The 20631-nt window shown below is 35.4% G+C and overlaps 1 protein-coding gene across 1 annotated transcript in view; it reads right to left on the bottom strand.

Moving 5' to 3' along the window:
- Positions 1 to 18238, bottom strand: part of LOC150095671 (somatomedin-B and thrombospondin type-1 domain-containing protein-like) — a 55420-nt gene extending 37182 nt beyond the window's left edge. Inside the window, exon 1 of the mRNA XM_090409992.1 lies at positions 17878 to 18238. Within this exon, the coding sequence (XP_090266118.1) occupies positions 17878 to 18133 (256 nt within the window). The 5' untranslated portion in view covers positions 18134 to 18238. The remainder of the gene's footprint in view (positions 1 to 17877) is intronic.
- Between the last annotated feature and the right edge of the window lie 2393 nt (positions 18239 to 20631).

The raw sequence follows: 20631 nt of genomic DNA, 5'->3' as shown, positions 1-20631 counted from the left end.
CATTAGCATATTCCTATTAGCATAAGTGGAATGAGGATATTAATAAGTTCAGTGAAAATTATGTGGAAAAGAAGAGAAACGTGAAACCAGCGAACGAAGAATAAATATAATAAAGATCGTCTCACCTAGGATTCTTAAAATGCCATAAAACATATGAATTCCCATTAACGTGTTTTCTGTGCGAGTATAGCTACAGAAGAAGAAGTCGACATTAAGTTTCTAAAAGTTAAACAATTTCTGATCGATATTACATAGTTTAAGAGGATCAGAATGGCTACAGTTTTTCAATAAGTCACAAACAACGTTCAGTCCTTGTCTAACATTCTCGCACTACAAAGATTTAGATGTTTATTACAATGGCCAGGACTTTCTAAAGCGAACTATAAAATTATAAGTTATATGGAAGTGTTTTTCAAGTAAATCTGATGTCGGAATACGAAAAAATATATATCCGCAACTGACTGATTCATTGTAACTGCAGTGACCTCTACTGATCTACGCAAACAGAACACGTTTGCATACGAAAGGCATTGAAATTTCAAATTGAAAACTCGCCAATAGACATGCGCCGTCTCTGTCCCAAGTGTTTTGATGTGTTTCCATATTAGATATTTTAGTTCTGCGCTAGTGGTCATAAAAACCATCCTTCATTATCGTCCTGAAGAATCAAGTACATAATGCTCTCTCTTCCTTTAGTTTTAGAATGTTTTGAAGGAGTTGGCACTTTTCCAGATTTTATTTCTGATCTAAACAGACTGACATGCCATAAAAATGATATATCTATCTTTTGTCCAATAAAAGACTATGCAAGAAAACGGCAGTTTGTCTCAACTGTATAAAAGGTAAAAGCGTATTTTGTAGAACTATCTCCCTATTACTTCTAAATTTTGTCTATTTATTCCTCTACCATTCAAAGCTAGCTGCTTGCTTATTATTGCGAAGGTTATTTTTAAACAATTACTAGTTATTTACCAATAGGACTATTTTGCTATGGAGAATAAAGAAGAAGCCACACATCTTCAGCGAACCTATAGACACTGCAAAAAATAAATGTCATTTATGCACACGCAATCATTTGCCACTTGGACTGGCAAATAATTTGCGAGAAATGACATTAAATAATAAAATCCTTGAATTTTCTTGGAGTAATGGTGTTTAAACTAACTATTCAATGAGAAAAATGCTAAGCTGGTAGTAGCAAGCAAGCAAACAAATATATACGATGTTTACATGCATTCTTAGGCACCACTTTCTTGCTCTTTCTCTCTCGTGTTTTGTCCCGTCAAATTCACAGTAGAGACACCTAGTAAGTCATGACACAATTGGCTTCCTCTTTAAGCCAAAATTTCCTCTGTATTATCGCTGACCGCCCTTTTAAACGTACTAGTAGAGCCCATTTATAATTACTCTAGAATGATAGCTGGTGGTTAGATTTAGGATTCAATGGTGAATGACATTGCAACACATTATCATACATTTCGAATTTCAATTATTCTTGTTTCTTCTGTTGAAACTATTTTCCCACCCAGAGTTCACCCAACAATTCATCCAATCATATTTCAGTAAAAGTTATCTTTACAACAGCCACTTTGTCACCTTTAATCCATTACTGGTTGTAACTCATTTAAACACTACAAAAAAACCGTGTAGTGCTAAAATTACTACCGCAGATAATGCGTTCCAAAGTTGTTGAATATGTTAGCTCCTGGTATTTATTTTATTTTTTCTTTTTATCGTGGCAGCGGAAGGCAATGTCCTTGAGGATGTGAGCAAATTAATCTGTTGTAAATCAACAGCAGTTTAAATGACACACGGGTTAAATCGTATTGTCATAAGCTTACCTGCTTACTACTTAGTCATATTTTCCCCAAAAAAATTCTGAAACTGACAAACAAAAACAAGCAACTGATTAGTGGGATTTTAATAATAAAACTTAAGAAACACGTAGGGTATTTATGCTAAAATTCTATAATTTTAGCAGTTCAAGAGAATTATAATATATTTACAACCTGGAAATAAAACACTATTTACAGAATAGTTTCACAAAAGATTCACCAGCACTAAAGATTAAAAACTACGCTCTCACCTAGCTTTTGCATACTGCTGTTTGGGTCGTGAATAGCATAGTGTCTTCGTGATTTATGCCCACGAGCATCTGAAGTAACCCTGACAGTAAGTTAAAACTCCCAAGGCTACCCCCCCTCCACCCCAAGGAAAAAATCGTCAATTCGAAGAATTTGTCCTAGTAAGCGGACTTTTCCCCTCTGTCCAAGAACGACTGCAAAAGATTCACTGGCTTCAGCTACCACTATACACTTATGCTTACCAAAACTAGAAGGAACATTAAAGAAAATTCTGTCGAATGACGAAGACATGACAGTGGTAATGAAATTGGGAGAAAACATGGTAAAGGAGACAATAATTCAATGGTTTTTATTTCACTTGACCTGCTAACCGAGTAGATAGTGTAACTGATCTTCAACCACTCAATATTGGATTCGAAATTTTTTACTCTATGAAAAGTTTCCATGTTTGGTCCCTAAAGCAGAGTTTTTGGATTAATCTAACCCTGACTTATCCAAAACGTTAATATACTGTAGGTTACCAACCGTTTATGAGTAAGACTCGTAAAAAAATCGGATCTGTATCTAATAATTCCAAACGATTATTAGATACAGATTTTTCGTAAGGTTCCTTAGTTTCGCGAGCTCGATTTGTTCCATAGAATTTCCATCCATAGAATATATTTGCATGTCGAAGTTTTTTTAAGAATATCCCATCTCCCGAACGGCATGTCCAACTGTATATAGTATTGTATTATGTATTTTAATACATAATACAATACTATCTAAGAAAACTATCATCTGTCTTATGAATAATGCAATACATAAGCTGATTTTTTTCCTCCGACTTTTAAACATAGCCGGAAAAAATCGTCGACGTCAATTATAAATTTTACACAACAAAACAAATAAAATCAAAAAGATTGTTGTTTATTACAAAGCCATTAATGACTGATCCACTCTTTTCTAATTCTGAGACCATTAACAACGACTATCAAGTTTTACAAAAGAGATTTTGGAATTATTGCAAAAGTCGAGACTTCAACATAAACATTCGGATTAACTTCCCAAGATCTTAACACTTGAAGCTAATATACTGTCCATCCTCCTCCTTATTATAGCATTGGACACTTTCAGTCTATAAAAAAAAAAATTTTTTTAAATAAAGCGTGAGTTTCAATTCCAGGAACTGCAGTAACCTCTGTTATAAACAGACCAGATGCACGCATCGTGATCACCGGGTGGGTGCTCAAACTGCTTCACAAGCCATCACGCGACAACTCCGCCACCCGAGAGGTTTATTACACAGCTATCTAGTTACTTCTCATTAGTACACGAGGAAAGGAAACAAGCATAACAATCCTGTTTGGCTTTTGCTAAAAGTTTCTTTAAAACATTAGTTCTGCAGATGTACTAGGGAAATTTTTATTTACTTTTTTCGAACAAAAAAAAAGGAATGCTTCCCTGTAGTTCTTTGATTTGACATGTGTGTTGATGTTACTGGTCTCCATTCATAAATTATTTCAAATAAGATATGTAAAATACAGGCAGTTATGTACTATCTACGGGATACAGCTTTCCTAGTTTGAATTTACAATCTGACAGTACGAAATGAGGAGAAAATACAGCATTTGTATTTACGGTTTAAGATTTTATCAATAGGGTTTTCTCTTGGGTTTTGACCAATAAATGTTAATTCTGGATTTAAACTCAAATTCCAGACACTATCGTGTTTTGGCATCTCTGCAACACTCGCTGCGCCATTTGGCTATGTCACTGGTCTCCATTCCTTTGTATTTGTCACTGTACGAGGATGGTCTGAAAAGTTCTCGGCCTAACAATGAAAAAACGAATTTATAATTTCAAAATTATTTTTATTTTTCAACATAATCTCCATTAAGACTAATACATTTATTCCAGCGATGCTCCAGCACCATTATCCTGTCCCTGTAGCCTGGTTCTCAGTAAGATCTGCAAAATACCCCTCTACAGATGAAATTTTCACCTCTTGATTAGAAGAAAGCGAGAAAGGGTTTTAGTTTTGGGAAGAGATAGAAGTCAGAGGGAGCCAAATCCGGGGAATAGGGTGGATGTTCCAACAATTCATAGTGCAGATCCCTTAATTTTCCCATTGCCAAAATACCTTTGTGGGCAGGTGCATTGTCCTGATGAAAGATGATTTTTTTTCTTCTGCAAATCGGGTCTTTTCTCACGAATTTTTTCTTCTAGTCTGATTGACAGATCGAAATAATATTCCTCGGTTATTATTTTACTCTTTTCAAGATAATTAATAAACAAAATGCCTTTAGCATTCCAAAACACCGATGCCATGACCTTTTCTGCTGATGGAACCGACTTTGTCTTTTTTGGCGCTGAACAACCGGCTTCTGTCCACCGTTTTGACTGCTGTTTGGATTCTGGTGGTGCGTAATAGTGAATCCAAGTCTCATCCATAGTAATAAATCGATGCACAAAATCTTGTTAAAACGCTCCAAACACTGTTCAGAGATTTTCATGAGAGTGCGTTTTTGATCTGCTGTGAGCAAGTGCGGCACCTATCTTAAGCAAAGCTTTTTCATATGCAATTCTTCATGCAAAATATATCCTACTCGTTCTTTTGAAATGCCTACAGTCTCAGCAATTTCACGCACTTTGACTTGCCAGTCATCCAATACCATATCGTGCACTTGATCAATGATATCTGGTATTACACTTTTTAGACGTCCTTCACGTGGATAATCTTCAAGGCTGGTACGGCCACGTTTAAACTCGGCAGCCCATTTCTTAATTGTCGAAAACGAAGGAGAAGAGTGCCCATAAACTTTTATGAACTTCGAATGAATTTCTTTAGGCGTTAAACCTTCTTTTGCAAAGAATTTTATAAACGCACGATACTCAGTTTTATCCATTTCAAGGGATACAGACAACTCTTTTGCTTCAGACATCTGTATAAAACAAACTATTTGATAGAATGACTTGCAATTTCACATGGATGCTTATGACAGATGTACCAACTTAGAAAAAAAATCTTCCGATAATGTTGCCATCTATGGTCAAGGCCGGCCGAGAACGTTTCAGACCACCCTCGTAAATGCCATCTTGTCTTGGAGAACACTCTTACTTCGATTTTGCTAGGCTCTGGACTGCGTGCGTAATTAAGCTTTCATGTTTTCCGTCTACCTCCTGAAGAAATAAAGACGCAAGCATGACAAGAACTTCTTTCACAGTTCTACCTTAGTGTAGAAACAGATGTGAAAGGAGAAAAAGCAGATGTGTCTGGCTTTTCTTCATTGGCAGAAAAGAAACAAAATATGCTAAGAATAAAGAATAACCTTGGGATTACCGCGGATGTGCCAGACAACCGGCAGCCAAACATCAACCAGATGACTAACAAGAGGAACACTCATTAATGTTGACATATGTTGCATATTTTATGAAGTTATTTTCATAAGCGGATCCGTTACGGAAATGGTGGAATGTTTAAATGCTGATGAGAGTAGTGAGGAGACTGAAAGCAATGAAATTAGACACTATAACCATTCAAAAAGGTAAAGGAAATCATTCACTAACAAGGCAATCAAGCATGACTTTAATGACGTTATCCATGGAATGTTATTTAAATAAACATTTTTTAATTAGTTAATGCTTATAGAACAAACTATAGTTGCATTATAGATTAGAAAAAGATCTAAAAAAAAAGATGCTGTTAATGAGAACATTTTAACCCATATGTGTCCAACCAAAAGTGTGTCTTCCTGTTACCAGATAAGCTTACTCTTTAATGAAAGATATTTCGAACTTAAAAAAAAAAATAATAATAATAATAATAAAAACAAAAAAAAACATGCTTTTTCTCGTATTACCATTGCTGTTCTTTTTATCCTTGGGTGCATATTATCAAGGCCCATTAAAGAAGGAGAAACAGTAGTATGGGCGGGACAGGGCATTGTGGCACTCAGAAATGTGAACCTAGAGCGTGTGATTTTCTTGCGTCGTATTAGAGTGGATTCTAGTCTCTGAATCTTTGTACATGAGTGGGAGATATTCTTCGGCATGATGTTCCGCAAAGTGCAATATTCATTCATTGTACAGGAATAGTTTTCGTTTCTTCACAGTCTGCGATCTAAACGATCTCGCAAAGAGACATAGGTTGGACAAAATACATGCATACAGTGAAAATGGTAGAAATGGAAGCAAGGGTGTATCCAATTCGCTGACATAAGAATCTCTCTGCGTTTAACTTTCATTCAAATGAAAGCATGGACATTTTTTGGCATTAACAGCTGTTTGTAGATATTCAAAACCGCCATTCTACAAATGAATTTCCAAGTAAAGGGGTGGGGGGGGGACCTATTTAGATGATTAAATTGAAGAAATACAAGCCGACAGTGGTCGGCTGGTTTGCGATGCCTCGAAACATCGGGATTGGAAACATGCTTATTTAGGACGATGTTCAAATACAATTCAACTTCAAATACATTTAAAACAATGGGCGTCTTACATACAATTATTCGACATGTTTTGGCTAATTTTACCATTAAAAATAACTGCATTGAAACAAAAATAGTCATTAGATAAACTTTAGTCGTATACCGAGTCTTATAATTCTAATTAACAATTCGAAATTAGTATTATCATTCGAATAGTTGGCCATAAACGATTGTAATCAAAACTGAATCGCGTAGTCATATTTTAGAAAGTCTGCTAAATAATCAAATTTTATTAAACCTCATTCGGCTAGAACAAAGTTATTGTTTTATAAATGCTTTGCCAGATTTTACGCAAGCAAAATAGTCCGATGGTAATGAAAACTGAGATGCCCTAAAATTTTTCATAGGAATCCTATATATAGTAACTGAATTTTATCCAGACGGAGCTGAGGAATAGCATGTATACCAACGGACAAAACAAATCACTAGGAATGCTTAAGCATTCTGTTAAAGGTACCAAAAAAATTTATTCCAATGTCCGTCCAGAATTCCTTATGTCTTCTAGTCAGTGCTTAAGTTCTATTGCAAACATTTCTTTGGTATTTATTTATGAAAGACAAATATAATCTCTGTTATCATGTGTCCATAAGAATTAATAATTCGCATACATCTATTACAAGTTTCATTTCATAACCTAAGTTCAAGGACGCATTCCTTTTTTACAATTCTGTTCAAAACTACAGAAGTATCTCGAGAATAAACGATTTGCATTTTGTCGCTGAAGGTTTCATATTACAGTTTTGTGCCTCTCCATCTTCGCTTATAGCATTCGTACATATTCAAACTGAAATAAATAAAACTATTCTGTTTAAAAGTAATGCTAAATTTAATATTAAATGTTGACTATTTTAATTTATATATGTCGAGTTCACTACTTTCTCAGGCAATATTTTTCGCACCACTCGCTCACTACTTGCCATGAAAAAAATCTGCTCCTCATTCCACTGTTTGCCGAGCATATTCAGCTTCCATGAACGACTTTTCCCTTCCTAGCTTGTTTTGAAAATTTTTCTCCTATATCTACTCCCCCTCAAAAACATTAGTCTATGTCTCCATCATATCGTCCTTCCTCCGCCTATCTAACAGAAGCTGCAACTCACATTTACTCAATCTGTTCTCATAGTGAACATCTTGTAGCCCTGATCTTATTCTCTTTTGAACCCTTTCTAATACTTCTTCATCGCCCTTAAAGCCAGGAGACCAAATCTGAGCACAGAAGCCAAATGGAGTCGAATTAATGTATTATATGATAGCGCAACCTCCTTTGTCGCGACTTACTAATGTCCTTTCCATTATTCCCGCAATCCTCTATCTATCTTTTGTGTTTCTCCTGAACTTCAGTCCTCTATCCACCATCACTTCCCCCTCCCGCAAAGACCTTGCTTTCTCCACCTCTTGCAGTGCATCTCCTGTAATTTAGTAAACCACGTTCCATCTCCTTGGTCTGAAATGCGAAACCGTACGCTAAAAAAAAAAAAAAGTAGGTATTTGATTTGGGAAGGCATCATTCTAAACATGTAATCAAAGATCTATTTAAATACTTGGTCTGAACAAAGCAACAGTTAAAAAAGCAGATAACCAGTTAATAAGCTCTGCAGTTTTCCAACAATGAATATATTTAAGACCACTCTTTACAGCTATTCTGTGCACGCACATTACTCATTAGACGAAGAGCAAATGTAGTTATCGTGATGCGAGCTCCACATAGTGTAAGGCTAATATTTGCCTTTCGATAACTTTTATTGCCCATCATCAACTGAAGTGCATTTTTCTCCTTCATTTAATCACGTGACCGAATCGGAATGATCAGAAATGTTCATTATTTGTTTTGTCGGAAATTTCGGCAGAAAAAAATATTTTACTGAAACAAATAAATAAATAAAACACTAGGAAAATGTTCCGTTTTCCCCACCCATCCACCCCTCACATGCGAAGCAACCCCTTGAGTATCAATAACAAACCCATCTAATCCAAGAAGATACTCTTGTGTTTGTGTTTTAAATTACCTCCACTTTTTTTTTTTTGTTGTTGAATTTTTTCAACATCCGTTTTCTCCTTCCCTCCCACCCAGTTGGAATGCAAAGCGTGCGCGTTCACTCTCGGAGCCGCGTTCTCCCTACTGGATCCAAAGGTCAAACGAAAGTTAACTGCGTTTCATGCAGTATTTGTTTACAGAAGGAACTGCTGGCGGCAAAGGACACTGACCGGCCTCTTGACCTCTTGACTCTACTTTACGGATCGAGCGGAAGGGGTGTGACAGATGGGATGCAGCAAAGATAAGATGGTCATCAGCATCTTTTAAGAAAATAGTGCTGAAGAAAGACGCAAGAGTGATAGTCACCTCATCCTGAACTTCCTTCAGTAACATCCAGATGGCGCTGATTGCAAAGTTTTCAAGGATTGTTTTTAACTACAGCGAATTTGCTTGTATTCATTTGCATTTTTTTTTTCCTTCTATTTATTTTGTGATTATCGGAATGAGAACGCAGTTGAGAATGTATTTCCGCAAAAGGTATATCTGACCTGACCTCCTTTTCCTTTTATTAGTATTTACTACCATATAATTTTATAAATGCAGTGACAAAAGTTTCTTCTATTAGCATTCGTTTTCCATCAGGTTTCTTTTTCGGATTTTTTAAGCTTCTCTCTATATATTTTTTTTTTTTATCTATGACATTTTCTCTTTCTGTTTACTGCTCACATCTTTTGCTCTTGTCACACTGTTCCTAAATTTACAGCCTTTCTGAGTGAAGTTAGAATAACTTTCAAGAATCCTTATCATTTGATTTCTGTTTAAAATCCATTATCACAAAGATCAAACAAATATTGCCCGTCTTTGAAAATTGAAAAAGAAGATCCAGGAAAAAGGAATGTACTCTGTTGACTACATTTTCCATAGCCTTTTGGAAATTTCAAATTATTCTAACTTTTTTTAAAAAAATTGTTCCAAAGATTTAGCTATGGGGGATAAAGATACTTTTGCTTTGGAAATGGAATCACACACCGTTTAATTTTTTTTAGTGAAGACGGCAAATTAAATATGTAAACTGACAATAGAATTAGCAATGCTAGTAATCTTGGAAGTCGGCTGAACAAATTTATATGGAATAAGAGAGAAATTAGTCACAACACTAAACTACATGTATACAAGACAGTGTTCAAATCAGTTTTAACTTATAGATCCGAGAGCCGAGTCAGAAATAAAACACTTGATAAAAGCCTGGGGAGTAAATTTTTGAAAACTTAAGGAATCACCGATAAACTAGTATTTATGAAAAACTTTAGAATTACCGGTAATTTAATAAAATGTCATTAAATTTTCAATACCTAGTTCCTGGTTTTCTAACAATTGTCGAAGTGTAAAAATATGATCAATGGGCAAGAGTGGGGAATTAATCTTTTCCACAACAGTGTAGATAGCTATTTTATAGGGTACGAGGGTGGCGCTGAAAAGTTGTGATAATCACCATGAAGGAATCGAGGTACAATCTAGTCTTCTTATATATCCTAAAAGAAAAAAGAACAAATTATTACGATTTGATGAAACATGGGGATTAAAGGGGTTTAAGATATGATCTTTCTTGTGGTTATATTAGTTGATTTAATATCATTTTTGTTCTAAATGTTTATCAGAATTTTTCCGCCGCCCCCCTCTCGTAGTATCCAATAGGAAGATACTACAGTAGCTATTGGTAATCATGGGGAGTTCACTTTTTAAAAAACTGCATGTTGGAGGCTTAATGGATTTTTTACAACACTCAAAAAGAATTAAAATAGACTTTAATACTTCCTATATTTCGTCCTAGTCACTAGGACATCTACGGGGATTACAAAAACTCTCTCTCTGCCTGGAGTTTACAAAGTACCCTGTTCCTGTAAGCTGGCGTACTTTGGACAGACAGGCAGATCAGCATCCATCCGTCTAGAGGAACACAAGTCTTACATCTTCAAACACAACTATGGCCATTCAGGCTTGGCTGACCATGTTTTGGACACCACCCACAGGGTATCATGGAAGAAAACCACCATGCTCCACCACAGTAAATTCAAGAAAGAGAGACTTTTCTTAGAAGCAGCAGCAGCTCTCAAAAACCAACCAAATCTCAATAAATACGGTTGCATTAAGCTTCCGAAGATTTGGGAAACACTCATCACCAGAGTTCCCACCTTACATTCCAGGCCACCTACTACTGCCCTTAGAGGGCGTTCTACCTAGATAGGACTTTAGTGTCACCCACGTGGTTGGGCTTAGTATTGTTTGTTATTTGTGTATATGTTACATTAATTGTTTTTGTAATCCCCGTAGATGTCCTAGTGACTAGGACGAAATATAGGAAGTATTAAAGTCTATTTTAATTCTTTTTGAGTGTTGTAAAAAATCCATTAAGCCTCCAACATGATATCCTCACAGCACTTAAGCCTCTACACACGTATTTTAAAAAACTGCATAATATGGCTGTCCATTTAAAACCATTCCAGTCTAGTTAACAGTCAATCAGCGTTGTTAAAGTTGATTTGTAAATTAAGTGTCTCTTATTCAGTTAAAGAGTGCGTAAAAACATTTAAATACAAAATATCATGTTTCAATACAGAAGTAATTTCCTATTACTCAAATAATGGGATTCGGTTATTAGGGGGAAAAGATAATTAATAAAACATTTTACAAGTATATATTCATTCTTAGTTAGCCAGACGATCTATATATGAGCAAAAAGCAGTTTTTGGTCATTTATGCTGAATATATAATATGAATTACAGGCTAATGAAAAAGGATATCGGTAGCATCAAATATCATGAATCGAAATTTTAGTTTAACCGCACACACTGCACGTCGAGATCTAAATGGCAACCCTGTTGGTTATCATATTTTTTTTTCCTGGTTTATTCTGTTGTAAAGCCAATTGGGTATTTCCATGTTATTTAATTGGTATTATTGTAACCCTGCCAATCTTTTTTTTTTTTTTTTAAGTACAGAACGATGTGGCAATAAAAACAAAAGACATAACCTCAAGAACTGTTTACTTCGCTTTGTCTGACAAATTTCAATTAAAATTTAAAAAATTAAAAAAATAAATTAATAAAAGAAAAATAAACGCGCATACATAAATCCAAATATATATCATCCACTGAGACAGCTTCTGTTTATGCAGCGCTCGTTAAATAGAATATAAACAATGGTGCATGTCCAGGCAGGAAAACATGGCAAACAGGTTAATAAAAACAAGAACAAAAAAAAAAAAAAAAATGCAGACAAACTAATGGGGCGTCTGCTCTGAGCAGCTCATTAGCTGACTGCCCGCTCTGAAAACATCAAGGCCCTTTCTAGTTTATGAAACTAACTTCAAATTTTCTACGAGGAAGCTGGAAACAGATGCCACAAACATACAAAAGAAAGGAGTAGCAGTTGATTTATATAATTATTACATAGACTGGGATAAATAAATTGCAATGGATGTGGGCTTCCTGAATACTGCACGAAATGCAGCAAAAGAAATTCTTCAGTGGGTTAATTGTTAACGATGTCCTAAAAGTGTTTTATTGTAATATAATTATGATTTAGAAATTAAAATATATATATGTGATAATTTTATAATAAATGATTTTGATAAATTCTCTTAAAATACTATGCAATAACTTTTTTAGAGGAATATTATTACCATAGCTTAATAAAAGCATCGACAAAGTCTAGGAAAGAAATAAGACAGTGCCAGAAGGACCTTCTTCCTCTCCCCTTGAAAAAAAGCTATAGTTTAAGGTATCAGGATGTATTATTTTTTTCTTGCGAAAGTACAGAGCACTTTTCATAACCCTCTGTACAGTAGAGACCCGAGGAAACACGAATAGGTCGCTATCTGACGTAATGACTTGAACGTCACTAAGAGAATGGTGGCCTTGAGAAAAAAAAATAAATAAATATACAGAAAACTTTTAAGTATCATAAGTAGGTCAAGAAAAAAGCAACAACAAAATATTAGCGAAATACTAGTAGCTGAGAATTGTATACATTAACAAGGATAAACGATGTGCAAATATTTATTTAAAAAAAAAAAAATTCAAATTGATCTCAAGATGCGTGTAAATTCCTAGAACTGTAATACCTCATATTTACATAACCTTTTATGATCTGTTTATAAACATGAAATCTGGTTATAATCGTTACTAATTACTATTGAGCATTGAGCGCATGGCGATAGCACACCCTTATTTTCGCTTGCATAGCTTTCCCATCCTATTTATGTCTTAGGCCCAATGGTTCTTTCTTCGTAAAACTAATTATAGTAATGAGATAGAGTGGGGTGAACCTATGTCCACAACTTATGTCTGTAAATATGGTTTTTTCCCCTCCTACAAAGCATGCAAGCTGGCCAGAAGATTGCAAGCAATTAACCGATATAATATGCTGGCCTCGTAGCCGTTTTTTGGCCATAACTTCAAACAACTCAACCTAACCTGACCTTATTGCGGGTGATAAATTCCTTGAAAAATTTCTCGGAAGAAGCTCTTAAATAATCCTCGACGAGATTCAAACCTAGTCCTTTCCAACTAAAAAGCAAAAATGGCGCCTCATTGCTACTATCTATGCTACATGGATATGTACAAGCAAAAATAAAATATAAAAACAACAGATTTTTGTTACTTTTAATATTATATTAATAAAATTATTTATTGGTATTATTTCTAAGTGATTTATTTAGGTAAGACATAAACTGAATTACACTATTTTGAGAGAAGGAAATAAGAAACAATAACAATACAAAAAATCTGTAGTACTGCCCAAGAGTTATAAATTTCTAATAATACATATTGGATTACAATGCATCCCCATTCACTTTGGCTGAAATACTAAAAGAAGCAAGTCTCAATAAATTTTAGTATGGGGAAGAGAGAGCTTTCTAATGATGAAACCAAAGCATGATGATCTGATATTTTTACTTTTATTCAAACGCTAACTAAACAAAACTGCATCATCATCAAAAAATAAATTAAATTAAAAAATCACAGACAGTCTGGTGTAGTAAGTTAATTCCTCAGGAATTTCTGGACCTGCGACCGGCCAAACAGTTATTAAAATGGTGCTCTCTTCTTATTAGCAGTAAGACATTCATTCTCCAGAGAATTAGTGAGTGCTTCTAGAAAATGAGTCATCTCAGCAGCGAGGCTATTTTCATGCTATAGAAGAATGTGGTCGAAAGAACGTATAGACTATTTCGCCTGGTCTGGTATCTAATTGCTTTTTTTTTTTTTTTGATTGAAGCGTCTTATTGTGAAATCTTGGATATCCCAGTGACACCAAAGACAATTTGGTTCCGTGGTAATGGAGTATAATCATCCCAGATGTGGATGATACATCTGTATCGTTCCGATTTGTGATCAGATATTGGCATGTTTTAATGTGACAATATCCCTATCGCAAATCAGAGATACCTAAAGACTTTATTTAAGGGAAATTACACGGAGACATTTTTTGCTGCCATGGCACAAGCCCCTACATAAATAATTCCACCTGTCATGTGGAGCCATATTTGGAGAATGGTTAGCTGTGGAACACATGGAAAAAAAGAATTGCTAAAAAGACAATACTATGCATAACGTTAATTTTAAAAGCTTTAGTACCATGTCAAACTTAACTGGCCTGAAATTGACACCTTCTGCACTTCCACAAAGACAAATCTTGCAAGTGGAAGAACTTGTACTGCAATTCTTCCATCTGCAAGTGATTTATTCCAGTTATCTGTTGTGTTTTGTGAAGATTATGATTGAAATTATGACTGAAATCATTAGAATAGGAAAACACGGACAAATTAAATGCAAAATTTATAAATATAGATGACCAAGAAGATGATGGCAATTATTCTAGTAATAATTTTGTGACGCCGATATCTTAGAAGGAAGGGAGTTTGTTTTTCTCTACTGGCATGCTTTTGTTTGATCCTTGTCTGTGAATTTAATACAAATCTTTTTTTTTTCGATGATTAAACCTTTCAAAATTAATGGTATCACAAAGACGATGGAAAAACAAAGAGACACAGGGACCGAAGAATACAAAAGATTACATAGAGAAATCAGAAGAGCCATCAAGCAAGACAAGGAAAAGTTCTATACTAATAAATGTGAAGAAATAGAGTTCCAGATGAGAAGGCATAATTATAAAAGGATGTTTTATTTAGTTCGTGACTTAAAGCACAAGTTCAAGCCTAAATTGAATTCATCAAAGACAGGAATGGATCATTACTAACAGAAGAGTTGGAAATCAAAAACAGATGGAAAGAATACTGTGAGGAACTGTACAGCAGAGTGGATAAAGAAAATGCGGAGTCCTCCCACCAAGAAAATTTTGATTTGGAACCTCCTCCACTTAGGCATGAAGTTGAAAGAGCAGTTAAGCAGCTCAACAGCAATAAGGCCCCAAGTGCAGATGAAATCCCAGCAGAGTTAATTAAGGCCACAGGAGATGGAGGGATAAGAGTGTTTCATAGATTGATTACAAGGATATGGGAGACAGGATCATGGCCTAGAGACTGGAAGAAGTCAGTTTTCATACCACTACACAAGAAAGGTGATATGAAGGCATGCAAGAATTATAGAACTATTAGTTTGATATCTCATGCAAGCAAAATTTTATTAAAGATCATGCTAAATAGGATTGAGACCAAAGTTGAGGCAGAGATGCCTGAGGAACAAGCAGGTTTTAGGAAAGGTAGGGGCACCAGAGATCAGATCCTTTGCCTTAAACAGATCATAGAAAAATATAAAGAATTCAGACTCCCTCTGGTAATGTGTTTCTTAGACTACTCTAAAGCTTTTGACTGTGTTGAGCATGTGAAACTGTGGGAAGTAATGAAAATAATGGGTTTTCCTCAACACACTATCAGGTTGATAGCCAACTTGTATAAGGAGCAAGAAGCCACAGTAAGAACAGGTGTTGGAGTGACTGACTGGCTTCAAGTTGGAAAAGGAGTTAGACAAGGTTGCTTACTTTCTCCTCACTTGTTTAGTATATATGCAGAGGACATCACGCGTGAAGTATTGGATGAGCTCAGGACAGGAATTACGATAGGAGACAGATTGATCAGTAATCTGAGGTACGCTGATGATACAGTACTCCTTTGTAATGACATGGAAGAAGTAGGACTAATTCTTGACAAAGTTAACAAGATCAGTAATAACAGAGGACTTCAACTCAATTCTAGCAAGACAAAGATCATGGTTCTCAAAGGAAAAACGAACAGAGAAGCTCTTGAGAAACAAATGTATCTTAATGGAGAAAGAATTGAGGAAGTCAGCAAGTTTGAGTACCTGGGATCCATTATTAATGTGAAGAATTGCTGTTCAGAAGATATCAGTAAAAGGTTAGGAATGGCTAAAACAACAGTCAGAGACCTGTCTAAGATCTGGAAGGATGGGAACAAAGTTGAGAATTTTAGATGCAGTTGTTTTTCCAACAGCGACTTATGGATGCGAGACTTGGAACTTAAAGAAGTCAGATAAGAAACGGATATCTGACTTTTGAGATGTGGTGTTACAGAAGGCTGTTGAGGATATCATATATTGAAACGCGTACAAATGAATGGGTGTTAGAAAAGATTAGTAGAACTTTAAGGCTCCTTAAGGATATTGACAGAAGAAAGTTAAAATATTTTGGACACATAGAAATGATGGAAGGAGGACTTCTCAGAACAATAATAGAAGGTAAAGTTCCTGGGAAAAGAGGCAGGGGTAGACCATCAATGAGATGGATGGATGGCGTGTGTGGAGTGACTGATCTCCAGAGAGTTGAGGCTGCCAGAAGGGCAAACAACAGGACTACATGGCGAGGCCTAGTGTGGAACATCATCGAGCATCGGAGTGACCATACGGCATCTGTAGATGCCCAGTGAACACAGACAGAGACAAAGACGATACTGAATTAATGTGTATTTAAGGTATTAAATACCAGACAAAGACGTTGAAAATTTTCTAAAGGATTTACAACTTATTTGTCAATTCTATAAAATTGTTCATTTTATGTTTTATGCTAAAAGATTATCTGAAAAACTAATAAAAGTTAAAATGTCAGAGAAGTTTTCTAGGTTTTTCTTATTATTATCATCATCATCTTTATAAAATGCTTAACCAGAATAGAGGGGGTGGGGAGAGAATTTAACACACTTTTGTACAAGAAAGAGCTCTATTACAAGCAATTACACCATAAAATTTTCAGCATCATAATTGACGTTATCTGGTTTCCATGGTTTTCATCTAAAGACAATATTTCATACACCTGTATACAGACGTCACGTGTCTAAAAAAAGGGAAAAAAATTATTAAATGTAAGATTTTTTTTAATCGAAAAAGTAGTTTTTGAGTTTAAATCATTCGTTTTGAGTCAGAGCGTGGACTGCGTTATTTGTGGATTGTTTTTAAAAAATAATCCGTGTTTATTTATTGGCTTAGGATAGCCGAAGACTTTGAATGCGATATTCAAAAACTTAACTACAATATAACTCTCTCTCTCTGTAAAAATGAATTTTTTTACCGCAAAGCAAAAACGCGGTATGAATGCAGTATTTTTGCTAAGGAAGATTGTTTTTTTTTTTTAATATAATGCAAAAGTTCCTTCTCTGGAGACCAGTCAGAAGGTTCAACTTGTAAAATTAGAGGTTCCAGGAAAAGAATCCCTAATTTTACTCTGAGCCTCAGAAGTCTCAACACCCTTCTGCGCCTAAATCCTACGAAGTCATTCGACATCATCGATGGGATGTAGAAATTTGAGCAAATACTTGGGAGCCAGATTCCACATATTTTTGTTATTATAGCAGCGTATTCTGTGAATAAGATTTTTCTTATCCATGCGATACATGTATGAGCAGCAGTTTCTAAACAAAATGCAAATATTCCCATGTATTACATCAAAGTTGAATTTCATTCCTATATTTCTCCTTTTGAAAAGGAGAAATGCAGTGATAGTTTTTCAGCATTTTTGTTTGATAATTTTTAGTGATTTTTAATATTGTTGGAAATACTATTATGCATTTCTGTGGTACAACGATACATGATCAAGATAAAGAACAAAAAAAACATGATCCGAAGGCTCTTGAAGACGTTTGAGGAATCTTTATATAGTTGGAAATTTTTCAACGATGATTTTAGCTGGTACCATACATACAATAAACAAACAAGCCGATGAACACACAATTGATAGGATAAGTTATAGAGATTGGATTATCCCAAGTCAAACTTGATTCTTAAATCACAAAATAAAAATTAAAAACGAAGCAAAACTCTCCAAACATGTAAGCATACGCGAACTTATTTTATTAGCAACAAGGAAATATTTTTCTTACCTCCACAAACATCTTGAAAGTCATGGCAACAGTCTCCCACTTTGAGACAAGCGTGATCACAATAGCAGGGTTTATCGCTTAGATCTTCGATGATTGCGTTAATCGGAGTTTTCTGAACGACACACGAACTGTCCCGACCCGGACAACAAAGTTTTGACTTACGACACGACCCACGTGCCTGCACACGAGACAAGTTGAACAAGTGCAAGCTTATTATTACTAACAACAGAGACAAGTAATGCAGCCAACAATTCATTTTTCAATGCTAGCACGAGGTTACCGTTTCAAGTTAGTGTTGCAAGTATGTGAATGCACTTAAGCGTGCAACGCTTGTTTAATCCGCTCACAATCGCCACAAACGTTAAGCAACTTCAGTGGCTAAGTTAAGAATGAATATGTGAATGGCGCATGTGCTGTTAGTGGCTGTAATAGCGTCAGTTTTTTTTTTTTTTTTTTTTCCTTCTTCTCTATCCTTGTTCGTTAACTTAGCAAAGTTGTCAAGGTGAGGTTGAAATGAACTTTCTTTCTGCAGAAAGCGCCCCCTAAGTGGTGGATGAAAAAGGAGGCGGGGTTGACGACATTGTTATGACATATGTTTAAAATTAGTAAGTTGTTTGTAAATAACGAAGGAAGACATCGTAAATGTCGGATTATATTGAGCTAATGAAGAATTCTAATCTGGATTCTGAAATTGTTTTTTTGTATTTCTCATTCCTAATTAAGCAATGCGTATTGCAGAATGATACAGTTATGATAATGATATGTCATAAGTCCTTCTGATAGAAGACTTTTTTTTTCCGACCACAAATCGGGTAAAAGCCAAAGAAAGCACGCAATTAACAGATATAAAGCGCTGTTCCTTTTAGTTGCTTTGGCCGTCATTCGAAGCAATCCAAAACAGCCAAACCGACCAGAAAATGCACGCAACTACACATTAAACTTCCAATTGTTCATAAATCATTCTGAAAATGATACTTGATCATCAAAATATAGAGATATCTTCTCTTCCTTCTCATCCTAGGCTTTATGCGTTTACTTAAAATATTTAATTCTATTTGTACAGTTTTTTTCTTCCTCACTTTTAATAGAAAAATGTTTCGACAGACATACTGCACTGTTCAAAAATATTCAATGTGTGAAACGCCGATGACAACGATCTATCCTATCGTTTACAAAAACACATAAAGGTTACTTTTTTTTCTTTTTTTTTTTTTATGAATAATTTCAGGTTAAAAAATTGCTTTTGCAAAATTGTACTAAAAAAGAGCATTCGAGGAGTGTTGCTTAAAGAGAAACTTATCATTTTATCATATTTTTCTGACCGTCTGCAATGAAATTTACCCAGAAATGTCACTTGTCATGTTTGACTCAAGATTACTGTTTGTTGGCTAATCTAGTCCACTACTTTCCAGATGCATTCACAAGTGAACATCTGTTTTTCTGAATTATATTAGCTTCGTCATGTCTGTTATTGTCGTGGGATTCCCCCAATTTTCCTCATACGTCTCTTAAGACCAGCTGAGTCCCTCCAACGCGGATTTGAAGTATGTATTTTTGACTGCAGACTCGTGTGTGTTCACGGGCCGGTCTGCCTGTTCTGAGGAATAAAAACCTCTACCGCCGTATGAGCCCGGATAACTTGTACAGGGTTTAGTCGAAAGAGACCAGATAGAGGTTCCTCACGTCATAGACGGGAATCGAGCGCAGGTCTTTCCGATCCAATGGCTTTGTCTATACTGACTGAGCTATGGAGGCTCTGTCATGTCTGTTCATGGGCGTAATAAATAACTCGAGAACGGATGAACTGACTTTACTGAACTTTAATATTTAAAACTTTGGTAAAAAAAAAAAAAAACTGTCGAGCATTAATTTTTTCTAAGATCTCAGAATAATAGCTACTACTTTAAGTGAAGACGAAAATACATTTTTCATGCTTTAGTGACGTGCACAGTAGTTGCCCTCGAGTCCCTGCGATTTTAATCGCACTCCCTGAAACGATCTCACTAGTCGCGTTGCCTTTTATTATGTAACAGTTATTTTGCCTATGATACAGTTTTTGTATATGTGTGCGTATGAAATTAGAAAGGTGGTGTTTTTAGCTTTTAATTAAAAAGCGCGTCATCACTCGGTCTCGAAAATGAATAAGGCATTTCAAAAGCTTAAGTGCAACGACTGTAAAATGAAGGATGCGGCGAGCTTATGAAGGATTAATATCCTTCATAAGATCGCTGCACAACATAACCGTTGAAAAATGGAAGATATCTTTGTTCAAGATACCAGCATTCACAGTATCTTGGAAAAAGGTCGAGCCAGCAGTAGCATCACACTGCATAGCTTTTGCAATAACATTTCGTACATGTTTTTTCCTGGCCAACGTACCTATATTATTATCATATACTTTTTTTTTTTCGTTGCCATCAAGCATTCAAATGAAAACTAACTTCATCAGTAAACCTCAAAACTATAGGAACTTCTGGAATACGCCACAAAAATTAATTCTGTTATTTTTATCGATATCTTTCAGGAGCTAATGAATCGCCACATTTCACCTTCGTGTACAGGCAATTCTGTGGGTTTGAATCTCTCAAATTCTAGTCTTCTTCATAACTTTGACCCTGCACTCAGCAGATATTGACGCAATGTTTTTTGAATGTATTCTTACAGCAACACCTTCCTTACTCATCGCAGCATTTAACCTTCGCTTAGAAAGACTTAGAATTCGATCCATGAAGTTGGGAACCTTTATAAGGGCTT

This window comes from Typopeltis vanoorti, chromosome 20 (genome assembly GCF_054136105.1).
Source record: "Typopeltis vanoorti isolate ZY-2024b chromosome 20, IOZ_Tvanoo_1.0, whole genome shotgun sequence".
Lineage (NCBI taxonomy): Eukaryota > Metazoa > Arthropoda > Arachnida > Uropygi > Thelyphonidae > Typopeltis > Typopeltis vanoorti.
This window is presented reverse-complemented; position numbering and strand designations above follow the sequence as displayed.